Source organism: Penicillium brevicompactum (assembly GCF_028827555.1).
Source record: "Penicillium brevicompactum strain IBT 35665 chromosome Unknown utg000003l_segment0_segment0, whole genome shotgun sequence".
NCBI lineage: Eukaryota > Fungi > Ascomycota > Eurotiomycetes > Eurotiales > Aspergillaceae > Penicillium > Penicillium brevicompactum.
Window position 1 is genome coordinate 1,520,110 of NW_026623206.1, and position 17,329 is coordinate 1,537,438.

Here is a 17,329-nt window from a genome sequence, read left to right on the forward strand (position 1 = left end):
TGTATATTATTTGCAAGAACACCGGTTTTAGAACCCGATGACTTTCTGGTTCTCTTGGTCTCTTGGACTCTACAAGATGCCACAACCAGCATGTCTGTGTTTCATGGGAACCCCCTACTGCATCAATGAGTTTGCCTCCACAATGTAGTATCGATAATTCTATACTCGAAATCAATGCATAGAAGCCTTTTATAAAACTGACGCGTCATGCCAGAAGAAAGACAGGACTTCAAGTCACTTCGAGCAACATGATCTTCTCCAATAGTGGTATGTCCCGTGTTCTCTGCGGGCTTGTATTCATTCATTCGGCCCTCGCTTTGGTCGCAAGTCGTCCTGAGGTATGTGACATGATAAAGAGGCTTCTTACAGGGCTGCTGCTAACTCAAGATAGAATGGAGCTTTGCAAAGCCGCTCCAATGCCATTTGCTGGTCTATTATAGTCACTGATAGCGACACATGTGAAACACTGAGTGCCAAATGTGGAGTCACTTCCAACGAGTTCACGACTTTCAACCCTGCTGTCTCGTGCTCTGCTCTACCTTTCGGACTGCCAGTCTGTTGCTCGACGGGCACCCAAACCCTTCCACCCAAAGGAGCCGATTCCATGTGCTACGATTATACAGCCCGGGATCAGCTTACCTGTGACCAAATTGCTAAAGCATATAATTTCAGCGTGGCTGATATCGAATCATTCAACAAGGATGCTTGGGGGTGGAAGGGTTGTGGCGCTATCCAAGAGGGTAGCAGAATGTGTCTTAGCTCTGGCTTGCCTCCCATGCCAGTTGCTCGAGAAGGGTATGTCTGTGGCCCTCAAAAGCCCGGTACTCTACCACCACTAGAGTGGAGTCAGCTATCTTCCTTGAACCCATGTCCATCGGGCCAATGTGTAAGTCATTCCTTGATTCCCACACAGCGAACTTCTACTGATCAGATATCTAGTACTCTGAAAACGGTCAGTGTGGCACGGGTGCGGACTTCTGTGGTTCATCCACACCAGCTACTCAACAGGTCGCGATCAGCAGCTCAAAAGCGACGTCGACTCAGAGTGAAACCACCACCTCCAAGTCATCTACAGCTGAGACTGCCCCAACCAACACCTCACACACTACCAGCAAGGTGACTGTGACATCCACATCATCAGCTTCCGCGACGAGTCATAAATCTGACAAGAGGGAGGTCAATCTTCTCGATATCCCATTGACATATTACCACCCGGAAGAAGAGATGACTGCCACCACTACTTCTAGCAAATCCTCGACCAAGACCGCGAGTTCTACTTCCGGAACAGGGTCTATCGAGACCGTTGAGGATGGCTGGTCACTTGTTATGTACCCCGAGAAGGACTGTGTGGGTTCCAACTACATGCTTCTGAGAGGCTACAACAAGAAGCTTTCAGATAGTGCGTGTTTGGTCATGCCTGGCTGGGACATCAACAGCATTAGTAACGACGTTGATGTCTCCTGTCGTTGGTGGTCAGAAGGTGGGTTAACTTCCGCACCTTGTAATGCGACCAAGCTGCAGCAACCCAATTCTTGGATCATGTCAAACGGCCTATGCACCGTCGTCAGGAACGACGGTTGCGACAATTACCACGACATTGGTCAGACTTACGGTGCGCGCGGTGGTGGCCATTGTCAAAATCGTTTACCCACGGACCCGGCACCATTTGGATCTATGAACTGTTATGTCGGATAGGAATACGGAGTATTCCGTAATGAGAAATGATATTCAGAGGGTTTAGCTAGCCAATATAGCAACAAATAGTATTGGAGTTCACGCGAACTGAGAGTGTTTCGGGATTAGTCTTTAGCTTGCTGACTGCAGCCTGGGGGTGGCGCAGACACGAAGAGAAATTCATCTTCGTATTATTTTAAGAAGTCTCAACGCGCCGTGCTCTGCTGTATTCCGTTTCTCTCTCGCATTCACAATGGGCCGCCCTAAGAACGATGCGTCATCGTCACACTCCCTCCATTCCATTGACGACGCGCCTCCTCCTTACACCGACGATCCCGACCTCTTCGAGCCTTCCTTCGAGCCTCCCACGGGCGTCCAACCCCTCCGATTGATCGACTCAGCATACGTTCTCCCCGGATCCAAAGACATTAGACCAGATGATAAAGTCGCTCTCACACTCGCACCGGAGTTATCAACAGATAGCGACCTGCTCTTCGATGCGATCAGCACTCAAATAAAACTCCCACCGCGCCCCCTCTTCTACGTCAAAGGCACGCACTCGGAGTCTAGCACAAATAAGAAGGACAAGAATAGCAGCAATGTCACAGATTTCGACTTCCGACTCGATCTGGCAGAGACCCTGTTGACCGGATGGGAAGATGGACGCGCGGAATTCAACTGGATGAGAGTGGAGGTTATCAATGACGAGGACCAGAAGTCTGCGTTCCGAGGTGGCATCCTTCGGTCGCGCACATTTAAAGCCCCCAAGACCGGCCCAGTCCATCTGTCAGAAGACAGCGATGCATTGCTGGGTCAAGAGCGCGCAGGCGATCAGCAAGACCGATCGATCGCGGCCAAGAGCCTCAAGCTATGGTGCAAGCGGTTCTGCGAAGACCCAGCACCTGTGAAATCGTATGTCATTCTTCCTGCCAGACGGACCTTTGACTAACGCGTAGCGAATAGATTCACCCTTCACCGCGAACTAGCAGGCTTTGACGCGAACGCCTTGCGCAACGTTTTCTCCTCCCACATCTGCGAGCTCAACTACCGCGGCACAGTCAACTACAACCTCACAATCGCACACCGCTCCGTGACAATCTACTCGCCACACTGGATCAACCGATTACGCGCGAACCGCTTCGTGTGGTGGGCAGTCGTCATTCTGCAGCTGTGGATCATCACATGGCCCATAATTTTCTTCATGGAGAAGCGTTACGAGATCGCCAACACGCGCTGGTTCTCGTCGCTGATCCCCGAGTCTGATTCTGCTGTGGACCGGTGCTACGCACGCGGCCGCAATGAGTCCGCACTGGCTGAATACTGGGCCCCGGCTGTTAAACAGGCTGCGTGGACTCGCAGGCAGGGCGGCGGCGATGTCCTCACGCGAATGGACGCGGATCGTCTGCAGGGTTACACTACTCAGCAGGTGGTCGGTGCCCAGGCTCAAGATTCCGAGCATGAGCGTGAACGCCGTGAGCGTGTCAACAGTGGCCAGGCTGGGTTTGTTGATAATCTTGTTGGGCTGGCCAGAGGCATTGGAGAGGTCAGACAGGATTGGAGAATGTCTATGGGATGGGGCGCTAATACTTGATCTTCAATCTGTTGCTTACTGCTCTCCTATGCTAAATCGGAATCCATATCATGATACTAGATAATATTGACTCTCCTCATTCAAAATACGCAAACCCCAGCTCAAGAACGTATCCTTATGCTTCAACCGAAATTCATGGCCTTACTTTGCCATCACGGCAGACTACTTCTCACCTTCGGGTGATGGGCTTTGTTCGAGCAGCCCCCTCTCGCCTCGACTTCCAAGGTTTACGTTCATTGTCGAAGGCTTTATCCGCCAAATTGGGCAATTTGAAAACAATCTCGATGTTACAAGCTCCCTTGTTCCCTTGTTCCATTGTCGCTATGTTCCAAGCTTGGAAGCCGCATCCTTGGTTGATATTCACAATGCCTTGTTCTTTGTGCTATTCCTGCTCAAAGTCTCTTTGGTCCTGTTGAATACCTTTGTATCATCTTAGGTTCCATTTTCAAATCCCTTGTCAAGACTGACAATGGCTTTTGCTATAATTTGGTGCTATTCCCAGCATAAGAAGGCCTATATTGACAGGAAGTGTTAACGCCCACCTTGATTTCAGCCGAACTACACATTTACTTGTCTTAGTCCAAAAGTTTTCACCATGGCGCCTCGAACTCGCTCGCAAGAGAAAAGAAAGCGTGAATCCGAGAGCCCGGAGGGAGACTCTCATCCCACTAAACGTGTAAGTCTATATCCCCCATCTGAAGTTTTGGATTTGTCTCTAATATCACGTCAACAGCTCACAGCGTCGATAGCAACCCGAAGGAATAGAAGAGTGCAGACATTAGGCAAGCCTCTTCCGCGCTCGAGGTTTGGATCTCTATCAATCACTGTGCCGAAAAACCCGTTACCAGAACGTCCACAGAGTCCGACCACTCCTGACACTGTCACTACAGACTGGACCAACAATTCATCCGATAGTTTGATACCCGAGGACGAGTATGAAGCACGCATCGAAAGGTTCCAAGAGTCAGGCGCTAAGTATCAGACATGGATCGAGAATTCCACACAAGACGGTTGTCCTGTCAAGAAAGCAACGCTAACCATTGAAGATTTACTCAGTCTCCCTGCGCCGCCTGATTTTCTAGTTCTCGGCGACGACAAAAGCTACCAATGGGTACAAATTAAAGATGCTCACCTACAGGCACACGAGCCAGTACAAGATGATGCAGGCTCGCTAGGTCTTCCAACCGGTAAAGATTGGAACTATCAAGTTCTCCGTCAACTCGGCTGGGCTCCTAAGCTGGAACAATTCAAGTGGAGTGAGTATGTCCACTGGGTAGTTGAAGGCGCAATTATTGCAGCGGCAATCATGAGACATCACGGGCCCAACTGGTCTGAAGTTGCTCTTGCGCACTACAACGACGTTTGCCCCGATATCAATACGTTGAAGTATGTGTATGTTTCTGACATTGTTAACAAGGAGACTGCGCCGTATGTCAAGAAGAAGCTTTACGACAACAAGAAATTCAAGCCCAAAGATGAGCCAGTTGCACGATACTGGAAGCATGGCACTGAAGAGTATCAGAGGATCTTGGGCACGGCCATTGGTAAAGGAGTGGCTTGTCTTGTGTTGGGCGCTTGGCCTAGGGGAACACATCGGATCACGCAGATCAAAAGCTTCTTTTGGTCTCAAAGTCTACAGCTTCGATTCGATATTGGAGAGATCGACTCGGAAGGCTCCGAGTGATTGTCAGCAGGAGGAGGCGATTAACCTTAAGCGATAGAAGCAATGCGTTGTAGATGTAGCTTCTTGGTCAGACAGATTTGACCCGCCTTCTGAGGTAAGTCCACCTCCAGGGCTATCTTGAATGCCCTCCTTTTGAATCTTGGAAGACGCGCTGGTACACGGTTCCAACCCTTGATGTTAAGTTAAATTCCCCGTTCTTTGAGGTTTTTTAGTTATAAACAGCGATAAACATGCATTGAGTTTCTGTTCAATCAATCTTCTGCGATGTGCAATCTTCAAATGTGCGGAGAAAGGGAAATCAAGATACGTAGGCATATATCACCATACATTGACTTAGAGTTTGTTGTCCTGTCCAGATGATTAGAAATTCAATGCGCCATACTAGGCTTATATCACCACTTCAACGGAGAGATAGTAACGTTGACGTTGATTGACCAACTTGACAGGGTGATCACACCATTCAGCCACAAGCCCCGACACCAACTCTAGGCTATAGCACCATCGCCCAGACGATCTCGAACAATGAAAGTAAAACTACCATCGCGATGATGTGAGATTCGTGGAGAATGATATATGAGGGGTAACACCAAAGTATATGGGGTACATCGGAATATTTAAACAAAGCTCCATGCGCCTGGGCTTGATCCAGCAACCCTGCGTTCCACCATCCCGAGGTCTTTGACAAAGCTCATTACAAGAACAAAATACAATGGCCCCCGCAGTTGCCGTCCACGAACCTCATGATCTTAGTATCAATCCTAAGAATCCAGCTTCCCCTAGCATCATCCGAACGCCCCTAAAGTCAACCGGTAGTTTGTCTGACTACTCGAATTTTACTGCGACACCAACAATAGGAACAGAATTCCCAAGTGCTCAGCTCACTGAGATTCTTAAGGATGAGAAAAAGATTCGAGATCTAGCAATCCTTGGTATGCACCAAGTCCAACTGATCGCCAGCTAGACAGCGACTAATGATACCCAGTATCTGAGCGAGGTGTCGTATTCTTCCGCAATCAGGACATCACATCGGACGAGCAAAAGGTCCTCGGCCAAAAGCTAGGAGAAGCGACTGGTAAACCAAGTACATCTAAGGTTAGTTTCTAGATTCCGGCTTCTTCATGTATCCCGCTGTTGACATGGCCAGTTGCACCGCCACGCCGTCGCGAACAGCGGACGCGGAATAGCAGTTGATGAGAACGGCCACCTGGATGATGAGATCTCTGTGATTTCCTCCGAGGTAAGATACACACAAGCCCTGAAACGCTTTTGGTTGAAGATCCTAATATATCAGGTTAATCGAAAACTCTATGGCGATCGATACAAGCCCAACAACGGGCGTCTTGCGAGTAACGGCTGGCATGCGGAGTATGTCATCCCATAATCACCCCGGCGATACTTGGACTAACGTTCCTAGTATCACATTCGAGCGCGTCCCATCGGACTATGCAATCTTGAAGATAACTGATCTCCCCGAAGCTGGTGGTGATACGCTTTGGGCTTCGGGATATGAGTTGTACGATAGGCTCTCTCCGACAATCCAGAAAGTCGTTGATGGACTTGAAGCTGTGCATTACCAGGTGACTATCCCTTTTTTTACGGGGCTTGTGGAGCTATCTGCTGACTTTACAAGCCTGCTTTCAACAAGATTGCTCAAGATCACTCCATTGAGTTGATACAGGGTGACAGAGGTGCGCCCGAGAATACAGGGTTTGAGTTCAAGGCTACCCAGTAAGTTCTCAAGTATGGTTGTTAAGATCGGGATGCTAACAGACCAGCCCACTTGTTCGAACGAATCCTGTGACGGGATGGAAGAGCCTTTTCGGGGCTGGACAGCAGGTTGAGAACGGGTGGATTGAGGGTGTGACGAGTGTTGAGAGTGAGCTTTTGAAAGGACTTTGTGAGTGACCTCAGTGTTGAAGCTTGAGGAAATCGCTGACTATGGCATAGTCAATCGTCTCTTGTTTGAGAACCATGATTTGCAAGTCAGATTTAGATGGGGTCGGAACGACGTTGCGATTTGGGACAAGTATGAACACGCTGAGACCGCGACTTTCTAGAATGAAGCTAACATCAATTAGTCGATCTGTTTACCATACAGCTACCAAGTGAGTGTGCCTTGAAGTGCTAGTTGACCATATAATACTAACGTGGGGCAGCGACTACGACGGCAAACGACAAGGTAACCGAGTTGTCTCACTGGGAGAGGTCCCCTACTTCGACCCAGCGTCTAAGTCTCGGAGGCAAGCATTGGAAGATGTATAAGATTTCGCGCAGGCAGAGGGTATAAGAGACAAAGCCCAACTTTTACATTACAAGAGAAATACATAGATTTGATTGCCTATTCTCGGCCCATCCACCTTCCAGTCCTTTGTAAAGACGGTGTTCGACGAACTGCCTTCCACGCCTCCGCATAGACTTCCCGGAACCGCTCATTCACAGCAAACCTTTCAGGATGGTCGGTTGGAATTGCTTCCCACTCGGCTTTGCGCTTCAACAAGGGCTCAGTAATGTTGAGCGGTAACTATGGTGCTCCCAGATTAATATTGTTTACGGTCTTATTAAAGTTGGATGACCTACGTGGCCAGGGAGATTCTTACAATGATACATTCTGCCCTGCCCGCTGAGCAATATCGGCATTTGATAGTCCCCCGACCTTCTTTGAAAATACAAGGCCGAACATCTTCTCCTGCCTGAATGGAGCGCTTCCAGGAACGAAAACAACGTAGACAGAGCTTACTCTCATGCTGCTGTGGTGTACACGCCTCAGGAGCGGTATTATTTGGCTGCATTGGAGCACTAGGGTCTGCCGTAGCAGCGCAATGCTGTTGAAGGGCCGAGTCCATGTCTTGGATGTCCATGGCAGTAGTTGAGTCCTCCATAGAAGGTTCTCTGTGAAATGAGGGAGATATGTGCGGGTTGATTGTGTCCATTTGTGCGCTCACCTGATGTTCGAACGTCGGTCCTGGCGCTCCCATGCCGCTGCTAATTGGTGTGCAGCGTCTCCGAAGTTGCGTAGGGCCTGCGCGAGACTTATAGAATCTTCAGTGTCACTCATTTTCCAAGGTTGTTGTTATATCCACGGGTAGAGGATAGACTGGGATGTGAAATTGTTTGTTTTTTTATCACGATGTGTTCGGCTGTTTGCCTGGTTTGTCAGGCTCCCCCAGATAGATAGTTCCGGAGAGCTTCCCTCTCCTCCTTCTTTTCTCCTCGTCTCCCACAATACGATAAATCTGACCCCACTGCTATCTCCCTGTTTCCGATACGATGTCCACGGGCATATCCCAACAGCCTTTGGAAAGTTGCCCAGCTGATGTAAGCCCCCTGATTGGCCAAAATCTTCAAAAATCCGGGTAGCCCCATTTCCCCCTTCCCCATCAAACGCGAATTCCCACTTTGACCAGCTCTCCTACCCTATCATGATGGAAATTCAGGTCGTTTTGAATATATATATGATCCAAGGGGACAGCCCTATAAAGTCTGTAAATTATACTCCGTACCTAGGTACCGCCGCGCGAAGCGTGGTGCTAGAAACCTTGTACTCCGTACTCCGTACAGTCGGACAGACTCAGTCTGTGAACTAGCCCCTAAAGTTGACAATTGAGATGTGTTTGCAGTATACGATTTATTATGAGCAGTTCATATGTTCCATTGAACACGGGGCGTAGATATCAAGGTCTGCTGTACACCGTCAAAGCACCCAGCTAACCCAAAATGTGTGGAAGTGATGGTCATCACTTCCCAAAAAGAAAACATTCAAAATAAAGGTACATGTCCACCAAAAGAATATAAAAAAGTTCAAGCATTATTGGTAAATGCTTTACAGGAGAACGAAGCTAGCACCGAAGACAGCGGACATGATGGAGACAAGTCCGACAGTGACGGGAGCGAAGCTGAACTGCATGGGCTTGAGGCCAGCGGCGGCACCCTCGGAGCTAGTGCCGGAGGCGGCGCTGCCGCTGCTGGTACCGGTGGCAGCGGCGACATCGCCGGAGCCCTGGGTAGCAGTGGAGGTAGACTTGGTGCCGGAGTTCTGGGAACCCTTACCGCTGAAACCTTCACCCTTACCGGCACCGTTGGTCAGGTACTTCTTGGCGGGGACGGGGATGGCGGGGAGAGAGTCGGTGGAAACGTCCCAGTTGGGCTTGGACTGGACGGGGCAGCCGGAAGCACCACCGGTGGAGTTGTATTTACCGTTGCCGGAGGGGTTGTCGGTCTTCTTGAAGGCAGCCTTGAGAGCATCGTAGTCCTTGTTGGTGGTGACGTCGTCGCCGTCAATCTTGACGAGACCGTACTTGTTGCCACCCTCAGAGTACTCGTACGCGAGACCACCGGAGTAGACACCAGTCATCTTCTCGGAGTAGAGAGCGCTGACCTCCTCCCACTTACGGGTGTTGGTGTTGCAACCGTACTCGGAGAGGAAGAGAGGGAGACCGTATCCAGTGAAGTTCTTGACCTTCTGGTCCCAGCCGGAGGTGGTGAAGGAGGAGGGGTCACACCAGGAGTAGTCGTTGAAAGCGAAGAAGTCGGAGCGCTCGTCGTCAGTTCCACAGTTCATGTACTCAGCCATCTCGAGACGGTTGGTGTCGACATCAGCGGCGGAGTAACCGACGGGGACCTCACGGAGCTTGTTACCGCGCAGGAAGGTACGCATGTCACGGGTGACGGCCTTGACGTAGGGGGCGGCCTTGGAAGAGGGACCGTCGTTGATAACCTCGTTTCCGGAGAAGAAGGCGAGGGTGTTGTCGTACTTGGCGAACTTCTCCATAGTGGCGAAGATGTACTGCAGGTAGACATCGTTGTAGGAGATCTCGGGCTCGGCACGGTTGAGGGAGTACTTGGGGGTGTTGACATCGAGCACGAGGTAGATACCGGCCTCAGCGAGAGCGTTCATGCACTCGTCGTGGTCGGCGGAGTTGTCGACGGAGTAAACACGGATGGTGTTCAGGCCGAGCTCCTTGAAGTTCTTGATGTCGCGCTTGCAACCGTCGGCATCGGCGATGGGATCGGCGAGCTTAGAGGAACCACCGGGCTGGTAGTCCACACCACGGATGTAGAAGCGGTCATCGCCCTTGAAGAAGGCGTTACCCTTGACAGTGATGGGAGTGATATCACTGTCGCGGGCCTTGAGGTTGGCAGCGGCACCAAGAACGGTGGAGGCGCCGAGAGTGACGGCCGTAGCCATGGAGGCGACGGTACCCTTCATATTTGTGGAGAGATGTGGGAAAGTCGGAAAAAAAACGAAAGGCGTGTTGAGATTGAACGATAGTAGAGGTCGCTGGAATTATTAAAAGAGTGAATGAGTGTAAGAAACGAAAGTGAGGTCAGAAAGAATGAAGAAGGAGAAAAATAAAAGAATGGAAGGGATGAAGGGTTATACGACGCAGCCAAGCTGTGGTCCAATTGGGGACGGCAAGGTCCATCACAGCGATTGGGGAGGCAGGCGGGCTGTGCTACGCCAAGTACATTGGCTCTTTCTGTTTGTCCCGACTCGTCGATCAGACAGCAAGGGTCAGCATAAGCGATGTGAGTGGATGTGGTCGGTTGTGAGTGGGTATTGTCAGGGTTTTAGTGGAGATTCAATATGGGGATGACCCTGAATCGGCTTGGAGGCCCCTATTTTTTTGTTTTTTGTGCAAATTGTGAGTGTCCGAGTGTGTTCCTGTATGCCATTTCCATGTTTTCCACTTCTTTACTCCATACAATAACCATTGGAACCAATTGGACAGGCATTGTTGACATGAGAAGCTCTATACTTGTGCCCGGCACTCCGTAGTACTATTATTTTCTCCCTCTACGTAAAGTATTAACAATTGTCATGATCTCGAACATATTGTGCTGCCTCATTAATCTGTGGAGTCTGTACTTGGCAATGACGCGCCATCAGTGGCGATCTAGCTCGTTAGGGTCCTTTTGAGGGTCCTTTGAGGGTCTTCGTGAGGGTCCAACAGCGTCCCTTAAGGGGGTTGGGGCTAGTCTCGCAGGGGAAAAAGCCACCCAAATTCTAGAATCTCGGCAAAGTGTGCTGATTGGCTTAAATATTGTTTGGGCCCACTTTCCGGCGTCCAGGCGTGGTTTTGAACGGTCAACCACACAAAAGCACCCAAAGGTTGCTGGTGCTATACTTAGCCCTGAGACAGTTGCATCCATGCATTAAATTGCCGCTTCTTACATCTGACTGACATTGGCTCATTGCATATTAATTGCATGTTTCAAAACTGCCTCGCGTTTGTCGTGTTGTTCCGTGCTCGTGCTTTGGATATGTACATCGTACGGATAGGAACCGTGGAACTAACTTCAAGATCAACATGGCGAGAGATCCCTGATACATCGCCTCATATTTTCAGACTGTCTCACTTCCCCTTTCGTTTGCACCTGCGACTAGCGACCGCAAATCTATCCATAACCCGGCTGATATGCCCCGCAAGGCCCCCAGACTCTCAACCACTGGCCACACCACACAGATCAAAACACTGACCCAGATCCAGATGAAAGCCACCACAACCCAGCCAGTGAAGAATGACCGACTATAAATATACTGAGTTCCGAATAATGTAAATGGCACCAATACCACTGCGCCAAAGAAGAATATCCCATTCGCAACCCAGGCGATTCGCTCTCCTTTCTTGGCAAGGACCGGGTCCATCGGCTCGACATCATTGGACTCGAGATAATCGACCAATTCATTCCTTGGCACCGGGGCTTCCTCAGCCAGGGGCATACCCGGCTTCTCAGTCCCAGCCTTATCAATTTTCTCCTGGAAATTCACCGGTGATTCTATAACAGCGACCCCAGCGATGGCTGTCGAGTCGGGGCGGCTTTTCTTCGGGAACGCGTAACTCAGCACAACAGCCATGATGAACCCAACACCAAACGACGCCAGATTACCAGCTAGCGCGTTGGTTGTATCGCCCGTACTAGCGACATCGATGGTTCCCGATCGCTTGTATGCCGTGACGAACCACACCGTCACGCCGCACGCGAAGCCGATCCAAGGAGCGCCGATCGCGGCAACTGTCGACATGGGCTCCCAGAGTAAGATCATGCCGACCGGCAGCGCTGCACCGCCAACAATGACACCCAACACAGTCAACACCCATGTCAGACTTATCCCTGCTGCGTTGAGAATGCAGCAGAAAACAGCTAGTACGATCGCGTAGAGTGCGATACCCCAGTGGCTCACCTTGACCAGGGTCTGGGAGTCGGTGTTCGGGCGATAGTAAGTTTTATATACATCAAAGGTGAGTAGCGACGAAACGGCGATCAGCTCCGCGGATGTAGAGCTCGTGACAGCCATGAACAGAAGGATTAAGATCAGCACTGCGCCGCCTTTTCCGAGTAGAGCGATCGCGGTCGCTGGCGCAGAGAGACCTGCTCCGACTTGCTCGCTTGTTAGGGGGTTTGGATATGTTGGGAAGCGCGGGTCTCCGGTCAGCGCTGCGCAACCCAGTCCCATGATTGTCGCGAAGCCAAAAGGAATTCCTGGGCTTGTCAGTCGCGCATCTATACTTCGGGTAAGGTTGTCACTTACCGTACCAAGCAATGCCTCCTAGAATATAAGCTTTGACGGAAGTCTCGGGCTTGGAGGCAATAGCTCGCTGCCAATACGCTTGGTCCAGCCAAACCGTTGTGAACCCAGCAACAAACAAATCACATGCGAAGATGAGACCACCCACAGATCGAAATGCGAGATACGATCCCTCACTATTGCGATCAATGGGCATCTTCTCCGAGGCGGCGATCAGCAAGTCATACAGCTTCCCAGGACTCCCGATCAAATCGCTGGTCGCGGTAACCAAGAATCCAAACACCAAAATCGCAACGAAAAGAATAACAGTATGAGTATAATCCGCAATGAAGGTCGATCTCAAGCCGCCCGCAATGACATAAACCGCCACGACAGCCGGGATCAGAAAGCTAGCAGCATAGACATTCATTCCCGTCAACGCACCCACGACTTGCGCGCCGCCAAGCACCAGACAAGCACCAACGAGCATGTTGGTAGCGAGTCCATAGTACAGATATGTGATGTGGGCCCATTTTCCATGTCTACTCAGCACGATTTCCGGCATGGTATGCGCGCCCGGCGCATTTGTTTTGATCTTGATAGCGATGAGCCCGAATAGTAGGATTTGCAATGTGCCTGTTGCGGCATACCACATTGGACCGCAGACGCCATACTCGTAGGCGAAGGTGGAGCTTGTGAGGAGGGTGGCGGACCAGGTCCAGGATGAGACGATGCCGGCACTGATAAGGCCAGGTTTGACGGAGCGGGAGGCTGTGTTGAATTCTTCGGCGCGGTGTGTTGAGAACGTCGTGTATCGGTTCTGGAGCCATGTTAGGCTAAGCATGAACAGGGCGAAGAGTGTGCCTATGCCGATGACAATGCCATAGCCGGCTGAGGGTGGTAGGACTTGGAGGGAGCTCATTGCGGGGTTGTTTGGGGTGCTTGACATGGGCATTATCGAGGTCTGGATATCGTGCCATGCTTATATGTTGTTGCATTTTGCCTTATCGAGCGGGATTATTAGGACTGTCTTGTCTATGTCAGTACTCTGTGGATGTGATATTGATATCAGGTTACCCCAATTGATAGACTGTTTGGTTGGGGTAAGTTGGAGTTGTGATAAGAAGAATAAGCATTGACTGGATAAAGTGTGGAAGATAAGCAAAACACCCAAGGGTTGGGCGAACGGCAGTCCTATCACTTCAAGGGTACAGGTCCCACTCAAGCCGCAATACCCCTCCCGCAACTTCGTAGATGGCCAGGTGGTTGGGGTCTGATGGCCGGGGGTGACAGACAGGCGAGGCCCCCATCTTATCGGATCTATAGCGCATTTTAACGTGGGAACAGAAGGAAGCTTATGTTTAAGTTTCATTTGAGCCCAGTCACAAAACCTTATAAACATACATGGCGGAAATCCCGAAAGCGATACAACCCTCAATGTGCGTTTTCCAGATCAACTTTTGGCTTGTGGCTCGAATAACAGTGCTTTTTACGGCCGTTCGAGATACTGCCGTTCTGCATTCAATCAATCGTCAGAGACCCAGAGCTCTCAGACGCGATATAAGTTCAGCGGCAACCACGTCTTCGGACGGGATCAATGGTAACGGGGGAGCTCGGCGGCCTGTGTTGATGTTGCAAGGTCAGTAGATATCTTGTTGACGAGACTGATGCCTTGATGTTTCAAAAGACTTCTCAACCAACTAACAGGCACTTACTATTTTCAATATCTGACACAGTCCGAGAGCTCACAATGGAAGCAGGAGGTATGTAATGAACCACAAGATACTCCCCAGCGATAGTACGCCGCGTTTGATGGGGGATTGCTAGCGAAAACATGTCGACGATTTCTTGAGCGCGGAAAACATAGAACCCCAGAAGCTCTGTCATGTCAATCTCGAGGAGGGCACAATCCGTGCTTACGAACCGCGAGCTCCTTTCGAGCATCCAGTCTTCGGCATCGTTTTTGTCGCCAAAGAGCGATATGAAAATGCTATCTTCGTGTAACCAATTCAGATGTCGCTCTATCGCGTCCAGAAAGTGATCAAGATCATCCGCCTCGTTGTAGATCGTTTGGGCGTCTTGCGCCTCGAGGCCCCCATCAGAATCATTAGTCGTCACAGATTCTGCATACTGAACTCTGTAAAGTGTGGCCGGAATTTCATCTGCAGCGAGATCAAAAAGATCCATTGCTCGCCCTAGTTGCATCTATTAGCGATCGATTTTCAAGCCTAAGGAGGCTTGGGGGCCTAGTCATTGTCTAGCCAAGGCAGCACACATGGTTATGGAGGTGATATTGACCGAGCGAATAGGTAGGTGATCGAAGAGGAGATCGGGAGACGAACTATGCCCTTATGATATTCTGTCTTGACTGAACAATCATGTTACCCAGAGCTGGACCTGAGGCATCAGACTAAGCTTGAAGGCCGAATTGTTGGGATTAGATTTATGATCGAAAAGTACCATGTTGGGCCTTTAGGCAGCGACTCGGCTGTTCTATGTAAAACATTGCGCTTTGATTCCCTGGGCGATGGGTCTCAGATAAGAGGGGGTCCGCGGGATGTGAGTATGCATGGGAGCTGTCATATCGGCTAAGACACGTGTATATTCGACTATATGCCGGCAATTCGACACTAGCAGCACTAGTTACTCCGTACGCCATGTGAAATATCTCATGGTTGATATTGGCCATCCTTGCATAATTGAGGTCTCAACGCATTGCAGGTACTCCGTACTCAGCTGAATCTAATCAGAGCGCTTCTTCTCCAACCGGTTCGTGCCGTGCACCCAGTCCAATAACCCCACCGACCCGTAGTTCAAATTGAACTTTTCATGATGCAAATCATGCATTTTGGCCTTGTTGTGGAAGAAATCATATCCACTATGCACAGTCACAGTGTTGAAGAGTTCGAAAGACAGAAATATCCAGAATGTCAAAACATGACTGTGGAGCAACTGCGGTGGCAAAGAAATTGGCAAGGCATTGGCGAAGATCTGCTCGATCGGATGGGCGAATTGAGCGGCCAGTCCGATAGGTGCCGTAAAGCGGTGATGCTTCTTATGAATGCGCACGTAGAGGTATGGTATATGCAGCAAGCGATGACTGTAATAGAAAAGAGCTTCGCGCATCAAAAGGCTGAGAATCACGTCACGTATGATTTCGATGGTACCTGGGAAGGATTTTTCGATGCGGTATGAGGAGCCCGAGCCTGCGCGACTAGTCACGGAGAGAAGAGTCAGGTGTAACACAGATGAAAGGATTTGATTCTGCGCGACAACAGTAAAGCAGCGGACGATGTCTTGGCGGGTTGGCTGTTTGGGAGCCGGCTGGATCTTGTGTCGCTGTGAAAACGAAGGTGCGATCACGTCCAGTAAAAGATAGAAAATTGCGGGGACCCAGAAGCAGAAGATTTGGATCAGGAGAGTTCCCACAAATTCAATTTTCTGCGGCGAGTGATTGGCGACAATGCTTGTCCAGAATGTGGTGGCTTGAAGGCCCAGCGAATTGTATACAGCCTCCATCGTGAGTTGTGGTCAGGTAGAATCATCGCATTGCAACAATGGTTTCAATTATCGGATCCGCAGATGCTCCCCATATGTGCCTCGGTTTCCCCGGAAATCTTAAATCCCCGCGGCGGGTGCCGCCAATGATCGCGACTCGGTTAGATCTTTGATCCATGTGAAAGTCCTTCACGGAAGATTTGAAAACGCGCTGAAAGCTCTCTCGATCATGGCCAGTTTCATGGCCGAAGCCAGATTCCAAAAATCGTGACCTTTTTTTTTTTTTTGGGCTATTCTCGATGTTTGCTTGGCATATTATACTTTGGATCTTTGGAAGTCCGCTGAAAGAAACAGTGTTGGCGCAGGTGTTTACCTGGTTTGTCAGGCTTCCCGCAGGTAGATAGACGTAGATCAGCTGCTAACTGAAAAGTGTCTCTTGGATATGAATGCAGTGAGCCACTCAAGAAGATGGCCAATAGGAGAGGCACCGTGGCAGATTCAGCGTCGAGGGTCGGAAGGTGAAGGATCGGGCAATGCCTGTGCGAATGCTGTTTGTAAAGATGCTCAAAGTGCCGCATGTTGGCTGGTGAGAAAAGGTTTTGCTCGATTGCATTGTCAAACTTGGACCGAGACACATCACCGGTGGCAAAAGGTTCCAATACTTTGACAACCTCAAGGGCGCGCCAGGAGAAGCTTCGCCTACTTGATGACTTGTGGAGGTGTTAGGGGTTGTTTGGGGATGTTGATAGGATGTTGATAGTCGCTCGGCCGAGCATCAGGTAAATCCCAACACACTTCTTCAAAATCAAGCCCTGGAAAATCTTGGGATTTGAAAGCGGCTCAATCTGGTAGACAAGGAACAGCGACTGGTTCGACACCCTTCGTACGGCCAGCTTCAAGAGCCGGGAAAAAATCGTGCAGTGTGTTATTGTCGTTGTAATAGTTCAGCAGGCAGGGAATTTTCGTTTTTGTTAAAGTGTCTGAGTTTTCTGGAGCAGCCTATATATCGAAATCCCAATTCTTGCCAGAAACATTCCAACTTGTTCAGTGAAGACATTTTTGAAGAGAACTCGTGTACTCCATTCTTACTAGACTTACCTGGAGCTTCACTTGGACCTACAATAGCAACAACCCCAGGTGTTTGCCTCCGAACCTTTTCTAGCACAATTTCCACAAATAAACCGACTTGTTTGAAAATTTCATACAGTTTCTCAACTTGCAAGGATTCAATCCAAAACATGCCGGGGCTCTCTGTCCCCAAGAATGGCTATCAAACCTATTGGTAGATATTAAAACTTTTTGGCCCGAAAGAGGACCTCACATGTGTAAAAATCTCTCAATAAACCCATTCGCAATTGATTGCCCAACTTAGATG

The 17,329-nt window shown here is 49.9% G+C and overlaps 8 protein-coding genes across 8 annotated transcripts; 4 read left to right on the forward strand and 4 right to left on the reverse strand.

The window, feature by feature from the left end:
* Positions 1-248: 248 nt before the first annotated feature.
* Positions 249-1,695, forward strand: N7506_004440 (uncharacterized protein; the record flags this gene model as incomplete). The annotated part of the gene is made up of 3 exons (XM_056953734.1): positions 249-338; positions 392-886; positions 940-1,695. The coding sequence occupies 3 exons, from the start codon at positions 249-251 to the stop codon at positions 1,693-1,695; spliced, it is 1,341 nt and encodes a 446-aa protein (XP_056812623.1).
* A 232-nt stretch (positions 1,696-1,927) lies between these two features.
* On the forward strand, positions 1,928-3,265 carry N7506_004441 (uncharacterized protein; the record flags this gene model as incomplete). Its single annotated transcript, XM_056953735.1, has 2 exons — positions 1,928-2,586; positions 2,638-3,265. 2 exons carry the CDS (start codon positions 1,928-1,930, stop codon positions 3,263-3,265), a joined length of 1,287 nt encoding a protein of 428 aa, XP_056812624.1.
* A 595-nt stretch (positions 3,266-3,860) lies between these two features.
* Positions 3,861-4,949, forward strand: N7506_004442 (uncharacterized protein; the record flags this gene model as incomplete). The annotated part of the gene is made up of 2 exons (XM_056953736.1): positions 3,861-3,941; positions 4,125-4,949. The coding sequence occupies 2 exons, from the start codon at positions 3,861-3,863 to the stop codon at positions 4,947-4,949; spliced, it is 906 nt and encodes a 301-aa protein (XP_056812625.1).
* Positions 4,950-5,658: 709 nt separating this feature from the next.
* On the forward strand, positions 5,659-7,211 carry N7506_004443 (TauD/TfdA dioxygenase family protein; the record flags this gene model as incomplete). The annotated part of the gene is made up of 10 exons (XM_056953737.1): positions 5,659-5,878; positions 5,932-6,041; positions 6,094-6,186; positions 6,241-6,314; positions 6,364-6,526; positions 6,580-6,677; positions 6,725-6,846; positions 6,897-6,975; positions 7,028-7,054; positions 7,106-7,211. The coding sequence occupies 10 exons, from the start codon at positions 5,659-5,661 to the stop codon at positions 7,209-7,211; spliced, it is 1,092 nt and encodes a 363-aa protein (XP_056812626.1).
* Positions 7,212-8,769: 1,558 nt separating this feature from the next.
* gel1 (1,3-beta-glucanosyltransferase gel1) lies at positions 8,770-10,155 on the reverse strand (the record flags this gene model as incomplete). Its single annotated transcript, XM_056953738.1, has 1 exon — positions 8,770-10,155. One exon carries the CDS (start codon positions 10,153-10,155, stop codon positions 8,770-8,772), a length of 1,386 nt encoding a protein of 461 aa, XP_056812627.1.
* Positions 10,156-11,292: 1,137 nt separating this feature from the next.
* Positions 11,293-13,378, reverse strand: N7506_004445 (sodium:solute symporter family protein; the record flags this gene model as incomplete). The annotated part of the gene is made up of 2 exons (XM_056953739.1): positions 11,293-12,431; positions 12,481-13,378. The coding sequence occupies 2 exons, from the start codon at positions 13,376-13,378 to the stop codon at positions 11,293-11,295; spliced, it is 2,037 nt and encodes a 678-aa protein (XP_056812628.1).
* Positions 13,379-14,148: 770 nt separating this feature from the next.
* On the reverse strand, positions 14,149-14,643 carry N7506_004446 (uncharacterized protein; the record flags this gene model as incomplete). The annotated part of the gene is made up of 1 exon (XM_056953740.1): positions 14,149-14,643. The coding sequence occupies one exon, from the start codon at positions 14,641-14,643 to the stop codon at positions 14,149-14,151; it is 495 nt and encodes a 164-aa protein (XP_056812629.1).
* Positions 14,644-15,198: 555 nt separating this feature from the next.
* Positions 15,199-15,975, reverse strand: N7506_004447 (sterol desaturase family protein; the record flags this gene model as incomplete). Its single annotated transcript, XM_056953741.1, has 1 exon — positions 15,199-15,975. The coding sequence occupies one exon, from the start codon at positions 15,973-15,975 to the stop codon at positions 15,199-15,201; it is 777 nt and encodes a 258-aa protein (XP_056812630.1).
* Between the last annotated feature and the right edge of the window lie 1,354 nt (positions 15,976-17,329).